An 8817-nucleotide genomic window follows, 5' to 3' on the forward strand; every position below is an offset into this window, starting at 1 on the left:
TCGTGTTTGTTATTCATTCAACGAAAAGCTGAGAGAAAGGAACGCGAGATAGGGCGAAAAATGCAAAACTGAATTGGAAATCTACGGTGAAACTCTGGATAAAAGGAAACGTTGATTTCAGCATCGCGCGAGCACTTACGATTCGCAGTCGAATAGATTCTGCATGTAACTTTGTTATGAAACTGGTAAACCCGTTGCAATTTGCATTGCGTTGCTAAAACCTGCCGATATGTGTACGTACACGTATCACGAAACCGTGCATATCCTCGATTCACGCATTGTGGCTGATCAAAACCGACCGTAGCCACTGCGAACTCGCAAGTTCGAATGCTAAAACGATTTACAGATAATTCTATTAGCAAAATTACAACGCTGACCACGCGAGAGAGGAAAGGTGTGTCCTCTGTCGATGGAAAGTTTGAGAAATTGTGGATTATAGAGAATCGGAACGTGATAAGTGAAAAAAAACTGAAATGAAAAGACAGTCATTGTATCGAATTTTTGTAGAAAAGATGTATGTATATTGTCCACGGAAACTATTCCGTTTAACGAGGAGAAAAAGATCAAGCGTGCAGTATTCGTCCATTGTGCGAAGGAGAAAAGGAATACGGCGTATTTCGTGCTATACGAAAAGGAAATTTCTGAGAAATAACATTTCTGACAGTGGGAAATTGCATTACCCGTCGATGTCTTGCGTACCCCTATTTCGCGATAACCATACGCGCGAAAAACGGGCTGTATAATATTGGAAATCGTTCGATCAACCGACGGAAGTTCCGCTGTAATTACAACAACTAATTCGAATTTATTGGCTGGCTGTTGACGTTATCACAATCGGTAATAATAATCAGTGAGAACTGCAGCCAAACTGAAATAATTCATAATCGTAGGGAATGAAGTTAAAAAAGTTCAATGACGAAGTTTGCCCGCGATACATTCCGCCTTGCATAATCAGGTCACGTGGAAATATATTCTATGTACATATACTAATTGCTTTATCCAACGGTGTTTAACAGTTTCTATAAAATTATTACGCGGGTGCTTTAATTAATGCATTCACGTTCGTTGCCGCAGTTCCCCGCGAAAAGTACGTAAGTGTGTAGAACCGTCTGGTATAACTCTCGACAAAAAAAGTCGAACACGCGCGACCAGGATAATTAAAAACGCGAGGAAATATAAGAAAATAATTCTTCAGCTCTTGAAACTGTCAAAAACCGGCCAAAGGATTCTTGTTATTTCGAAAATTCGTACTGTTTTCCTCGATTAATTAAACGAATGGAAAATTGAAAGATTACTTCAGAAAGACCGACTTGACAGGAATTTCATTTCCCTCTTATCGATTTCACAGTTTTGGTGTGATGTATTCACATTTCAATCAGAATGTCGCTTTTTCCACGCGAGAGTCTCCACACGTCATGAAATTATAATCACGAGCTAACAGTAAGCGAAAAAATTCCCGGGGCAAAAGAATGTTCTTCGTAGAATTATCATTGATGAGACGTAATTGAAAGAACACACGAACGTACGAGCGTGACTCAATTCGACGAAAAACAAACGTGTAACCATCGGTGCGTGTTTACCAACGAAGTAAAGTAAGTATTCGTAGTTTGGCTGTTCTCGCATCGCCAAATTGCATGCAGTTGCTCTCGGAATACATTTAGAGCTCGGGATACTTTTTTTTCGCAGTATTTAAATTATACTTCAACTGACGAGTTTTTGGTTGATAAAAGTTTGGCAATTTTGACATTTGATTTGTGAGCAATCCAAATCAAATCGTTCGTCCTGGCAAAAATATACTGTCGTTGAAAGAACTCGAAAGAAAATAATCATGTGATATACGTGACCCTCTAATGTTAACACTAAAACTATCAGAATAGTGAGATTATAAAACAATCAATTTATAAATTTATACATTTATAACAATATTCGAATAACTTTTAATGAAATAAAGAAGCTCGTGTTCTTCATTACATTATAAATTCTTCATTTCACTACAATTTCTCTGATTTAATATATTATAATTTCTCTTCACTATACTATAAATTGTTCCTTTCATATTAATTTCTCTGCTTAATTTTATACTTTAGCCGTCGGTAATTGTAGTGTTAACACGTTGACTACAACTTTCACGGTTCGTTTACGAGACCAAGTATTTAATTTCTGTAATATATTGAATTACGATAAAGTAGAACGAAAGTGTATTTCTGCTTTTTATAATATTACGTTATTCCATTTATACGTTATTCCAAAATGTTTATAGAAACAGGTACCACTAGATAATCACTAGTGACTTAATTTTTCCACGAATACATGAATATTTCCGCATTAGAATTCCGCGGCCGATTTTCCGCGATCCTTCTACCAAAAAAAAATACAACACGTGGATTACCTTGTTCACCAGCTCGCACGAGGACTATCTCATGAATCGCCAGCAGGACGACGGTAAGCCCGAAGATAGTGCACTGCAGATAGCGCCACATCTCCGAAAACGAGAAGGGCCAGTCCCTACGTGCTGTCCGGATGACCCTTCATTCCCCCCTTTCGACGAACATCGCTGTGCCGGGTGAACGTCAGCCAGAGAAAAGACGACTCATCGATTGCCAGCTGTTCGTCAGACCTGTGGCCGTGTGTCTCGACGCGAACACCGCTCAAACGGAGAACCGTAACAACCTCGATCCCTACGCCGTGGCGACATTAACCGATTTCACAGTGGAATGCCAAATGATTCGCTTTAATTAGCAAATTCGCTGCTCAGGAAAGGAAGAGTTCGAGTGGTTCTTCCTTCGCTTCGAGTTACCATCACCACTTGGCTTCGTCTGATCAGTGAAACGAGTCGGTCCTAACGAATCGAACATTTTGAACACCCGCCACGCCTGACATTTAAACGTTCCCCCGTTCTATTTAACGCGATTCGTTGTATCTTCGATTCGATGGTCACGAGGCACGAAAGTTTCTCGTCCGCGGGAAACGTTTGGTTACGAGGTCAAGATGCACGGACGCACGCACTATCACTTGAATCACTCGGCTCGAACATCGATTCGTATCGACGTGACGTTCTACGCTAGTCACCCGCGATCAGTCTGCGATCTGTTTACAGCTATTCGAAGGGTCAACCTTCCGTCCACTGATACGCTCGACCTATCGCGACCGCAGAAACGAACTCGCATCCGAAACAAGCGACATCGTGCTTCCCACTGAAGTTCCTTTCCGATGTAGCGTTGGCAACACACCACCACTGGCGGTTTCCAGTCAGAGGATCAAAGCTCCCGCTCTCTCGCTGTTAAAAGCAATCGGAACCCCTATTTGCCCCTGAAATCTAACGATCAGCGTGAAGTTTCTATTCGGGCGATCACGAGTTTCCACTGGTGACAAGCCCACGCTCGTTCCTCGTACACGTATGCACGTATGTCCCGCGTTTTCGGTAGTAGTAGTTGCGAAAATCGCGGGAAAATCGAACGAAACCACTCGGGATCGTTGACAAACACACACTCAGTTCTCTCTTCTCCCTGATCTTTCACTTTCAGTGCACTCGTTCCAGTGAACTCGAACGAATTGTTCGGACGTTCGCGAAAAAAAAAGAGGCAGGACAATCCGTTCGAATATTCGTGGCGGTATCACAAGTCAGGATCGACACGTGAACGCAACGATAACGCACTTTGCTCCAAAATATCGGCAGAATTCGAACACTTCAGACGCTCGATCGTCTCACGATGCTCGTTCGAGCTGAACTGAACGAACAAACGTGAACGTATATGATGATCGCAGAGATGGGATCGCCTCGCGATGTTGATCGTCGAAGAACCCTTCGATCACTGGGGATCGCTGGCGAACGTTATCGTGGAGCCGCGTGGGGCGCGAGGAAGCGCGAAACGCCGAGCGACTGTCGAGCGAGAAAACTGCACGCGCGTAAACGGGGAGAGAGAAAGAGTGAGAGTGAGAGTGAGAATGAGAGTGAGAGTGTGAGAGAGAGAGGGAGAGAGAGAGAAAGAAAGAGCTCGCGCAGTGACACGATTGGAAGCGCAGTGGCAGAAGCGCTTCGGTAAACTCGCCGGCCGCTTCTTCGAAACGCGAAGTACTGAGCGGAGAGCCGAGCGGAGACGACGGTAGCCGTGCGAACCCGAATGAAGGGATCATGCGACTCAGCTACTGTTAGGCGCCTCTATCCAGCCACCCCCATCGCGAAACGCCTGTCCGGTTGCGCCGTGGCACACTGATAGCTCCGCCGCGCCACCCACCCCTACCTACGCGCGTCTCCTACCTTCTTCACCCGTCTGTTTTACTTACTGCGTTATCTTCTTATTTTGCTCATTGCGTTGCACGATAAGGTTCGACCTGTCATATTTGACATACACCGAAAACATAGCGTTTGTTACGGTGGTAGGAGGAAATTTCCCCAGCTGAGATATTAGCAAAAATATTTTTTTATTAGAAAAGACAGTTAAGTTCAGTAACACTATGTATTTTAGACCTTATTTGGTGTAATACTTTTTCTATACAGAATTCAATGCTTTTATGCTTTGTCCGAATTCGAGAAGAAATATTAACTATTCTATTTAAAATTGAACTACTTTTCTCATCCGTCTGTATTACTAACTGTGTTATCTTCTTATTTTGCTCATTGCGTTGCACGATAAGGTTCGGCCTATAATACGCTGAAAACGTTGCGTTTGTCAAGGAGGAAATTCCCCCCGCTCAGATATTAGCAAAAATATTTTTTTACTTTGTATTAGAAAAGACAGTTAAGTTCAGTAACACTATGTATTTTAGACCTTATTTGGTGTAATACTTTTTTATGCGGAATTCAATGCTTTTATGCTTTGTCCGATTTCGAGAAGAAATATTAACTGTTCCATTTAAAAAATTGAACTACCTTCCTTACCCGTGTGTTTTACTTACTGCGTTATCTTCTTATTTTGCTCATTGCGTTGCACGATAAGGTTCGACCTGTCATATTTGACATACACCGAAAACATTGCGTTTGTTACGGTGGTAGGAGGAAATTTCCCCAGCTGAGATATTAGCAAAAATATTTTTTTATTAGAAAAGACAGTTAAGTTCAGTAACACTATGTATTTTAGACCTTATTTGGTGTAATACTTTTTCTATACAGAATTCAATGCTTTTATGCTTTGTCCGAATTCGAGAAGAAATATTAACTGTTCCATTTAAAAAATTGAACTACCTTCCTCACCCGTGTGTTTTACTTACTGCGTTATCTTCTTACTTTGCTCATTGCGTTGCACGATAAGGTTCGGCCTGTCATACTTGACATACGCCGAAAACGTTGCGTTTGTCAAGGAGGAAATTCCCCCCGCTGAGATATTAGCAAAAATATTTTTTTGCTTTGTATTAGAAAAGACAGTTAAGTTCAGTAACACTATGTATTTTAGACCTTATTTGATGTAATATTTTTTTATACAGAATTCAATACTTTTATGCTTTGTCCAAATTCGAGAAGAAATATTAACTATTCCATTTAAAAAATTGAACTACCTTCCTCACCCGTCTGTTTTACTTACTGCGTTATCTTCTTATTTTGCTCATTGCGTTGCACGATAAGATTCAGCCTATCATGTTGACATACGCCGAAAACGTTGCGTTTGTCAAGGAGGAAATCCTCCCCCCCCCCCCCCCGCTGAGATATTAGCAAAAATATTTTTTTACATTGTATTAGAAAAGACAGTTCCGCTCAGTAACATTATGTATTTTAGACCGTATTTGGTGTAATACTTTTTCAGCAACGCTTTGTCCGAATTCGAAAAGAAATGTTAACTATTCCATTTAAAAAATTAAAGGTGACTCCATATTTTGATAAAAAAGCAAAATAACATAAAACTGATTGCAGTACTATATGCAGTACTATACTTTCCCTCTGGAAACCATGCAACTTCTATCTGAAACATTTTTTCGTACAATAAATATTTTATGAGTTATTTGATGTCGTCACATTATGAGACTCCCTATATTTATATATATATATATATACACACACACATATACATACGTATGTATATCGTCAGAATACTGTCACTGAACAGTTTAACAGATCACTTTATGTCAAGAAATGTATTTCTGATTTGCCGATAGAAGACAACGCAATTGTTCACCATTTCATATATCAAATTGTTTCATATATTCATGTATCAAGTTGTTTTTCTTTTTATTACAGCGACCGTGGATTAAGTTGTAATGTAGATGCATACTTTTAAAAGTGGCTAAGAGGTTTAAAAAACGTACGTCTGGTACATTCAATTTTGACGGACGCGTATCGCGAGGATACAAAAGAGGCCAAATTGAAAGAGGAGTGGAACTCAAAAGTCCAACGGTCGGGCGAACCGTTTCATCAGCATGATCAACAGCTGGCAACCTACACGTTCCGACACTGGAAGCTTGACAATCCGCAAAGTAACGAGCGTGGTAAATCAAAATATGCCTGAAACTAGCCTGGCACTGATGCGAATGTAATACAACTGGCGGTGCTCTCGCTGTAAGCCTGATTTGTACCGCTATTAAATCGAAGTGAACAAACTACGTGCGATCGCTACTCTCCATCAGCTGCTGTGCATTGCCAAATGCAATGAACCGGATGCGCGATCACGGTGACAGAAGCCGAAAAACCATAAAATAATGTCTCGGCTGGCCGTGTTGGCCGATTTAATTTGACGCTGTTTTAATGTATTCACTTTGGTTAACAGTCGCCCCGTCCTGTTTCTCCATGCTTTTGCGCTAAGTTATTTTGCAACAATTATCCGATCCCGATTTTTCGTTTCGCAGTTCTGCAGTACACCGCGGTGTGCATTTTGCGCGATGCGTATTTTGCAGAAACAATCGTGGCTGCGGGCGGGCATCGGCTTAATCATCCAATTTGCCAATATCGGGGAATTATTTTCGCGTGAATTGGGCCACGGCGCGATCTTTGGAAATAAAACCACGCGTGCCTTTCGGGATCATCAATTTCCACAAAAGTTGTACAGTTTCCGAGTATTTGCGCGACATTGTAACGCAAATTTAGCGGGGAGAGCTGAACTGTTTTCGGGGAACAATATCGCTCGGCGTGTAACTAACTGAGATCTATTAAAAACTGGTCCAAATGTCGCGTATATTTACGAAAACCTTTATTGTCGTTGTTACTGTATACGCAAATGCGCGTTCGATACTCGATAACGCGTCAACGATAAAAAAAAAGTAAACTTTCGAGCAACGACGCGCCCATTTCGAGCTTTAATCTATTAACTCGTCGTTATCTAATTAATTTTTAATAAGTAATTTATCGCTCGGGACTTGGCGTTCCTCGGCTGAGAATTAGACTGGAAGATCCATTGGAAGTTGAAGCAATTGGACCAGAAAATGCGAACACGGCGCAAAGACGATCGCGCAATTTTCAATAATACACGACCGGCGGATAATTAAGGGAAGTTGCGCCGATAACGGATGACAGTTTGTCGTTCGCCTCACTGTGAACAGCGTGTCGCGGCTCTAAAATTTATGCGGGAAAATTACAGTTCGATGCAGAACGCGTGGCGCTATGCACAGATAGCCGGCGTTATGATGCACGGAATCAGTGCAATAAAACATCAACGATACGGTACCACGGGGATTCTACGTTGTCTGGTTGCTGTAAATATAATCGTATACACATGTCACTTTTGTTTCTCCATTTTTTTTCTTTTCATCGGTTTCATAAAAAATCTACGAATCGAGAATGAATTCCTCGAGCGTTGAAAATTCCGTGACAATGCTTAGGAAACAAAATGTTACAGACAGAATATGCAACACCGTGTTGAAACCGATCTGAATTAATATGTTCAGCGGCAACAATGTCCGGGACGGGAAAATTTCACGGTTACAAAAGACGGGGTGTACAAATTGAATTTTTTGCGCGCACGATATGAATAAAACATTTAACGCCCTTCGTTTTCTGCCGATGACCATGTGTCTCCGATATTCGTCCAGCAAAAATAATTAACGTAACTCGCCTTTTCTTTTCTAACATATAACGAACTTTCTTAATTCGTATCTAAGTCGAGGATACTTATTATGATTACATGTACAGTGGCTCACGTTAATATTCAAACACTAAATATCGATACTGTTGTTTCAATTCTGTGAAAAGAAATCGTGCGATAGCCAAACAAACTCGAAGCTTCTACTTTCGAAACGTGTGATTTATTTTATCCTTAGATGTTTTCTACGCTATGAACACTTCGTCTCTGATAATATTATAAATTGTCATAACACTGAAAAATTCTTTTCCTGATTGAATCAACAATGGATTTAAAAATCGTCGCTTCCCCTTTCCATACGATTACTCGAAACCTATTGTACGATTCTTTCACGTCAATTCATTACACTTTGAACATGGGAGAGAACATAAGCGAAAATGTTACGGTTTCTCGAATCTTCAAAATTCAATAAAATCAACGGCGACAAAGAATCGTACATGAAGTTTCCGCGGATCCTTGTAAAGGAGAGATTTCAATCTTCAGATTCAGCGACGAGAAAAATTTTCATTTCAGAATAAAATGATACATTCTAAAAGTAGAGACTAAAATGAGTCCAAGCGTGTTATTGTACGATTTCCTTCTACAAGATTGTAACGATTTCAACATTTAGTGTCCGAATGATAATACGGGGTCACCGTGTATCTTCGACATCTTCTTAGATGTTTAGAAACGTTTGAGATTCATGAATGGAGTGCAGTTGGTGACGATCTGTTCTTACGAATATTCGGCACAGCATACTCAACGGTGCTGCTGCGTTATTTATAAATTGAAAAAGAAAGAGATGCTTCGCACACCGGATGCAATTTGGTCGCGT

General features: G+C 40.8%; 1 protein-coding gene across 1 annotated transcript in view; it reads right to left on the reverse strand.

Annotated features, from left to right (window-relative positions):
* Nucleotides 1–4251, reverse strand: part of LOC122536186 (membrane-bound alkaline phosphatase-like) — a gene marked incomplete at its 3' end in the record, with an annotated part of 34431 nt that extends 30180 nt beyond the window's left edge. The window contains exon 1 of the mRNA XM_043668346.1: nucleotides 2390–4251. Within this exon, the coding sequence (XP_043524281.1) occupies nucleotides 2390–2480 (91 nt within the window). The remainder of the gene's footprint in view (nucleotides 1–2389) is intronic.
* Between the last annotated feature and the right edge of the window lie 4566 nt (nucleotides 4252–8817).

The sequence above is a fragment of the Frieseomelitta varia genome, unplaced genomic scaffold, assembly GCF_011392965.1.
Source record: "Frieseomelitta varia isolate USP_RPSP 00005682 unplaced genomic scaffold, Fvar_1.2 scaffold_807, whole genome shotgun sequence".
In the NCBI taxonomy this organism is placed as follows: domain Eukaryota; kingdom Metazoa; phylum Arthropoda; class Insecta; order Hymenoptera; family Apidae; genus Frieseomelitta; species Frieseomelitta varia.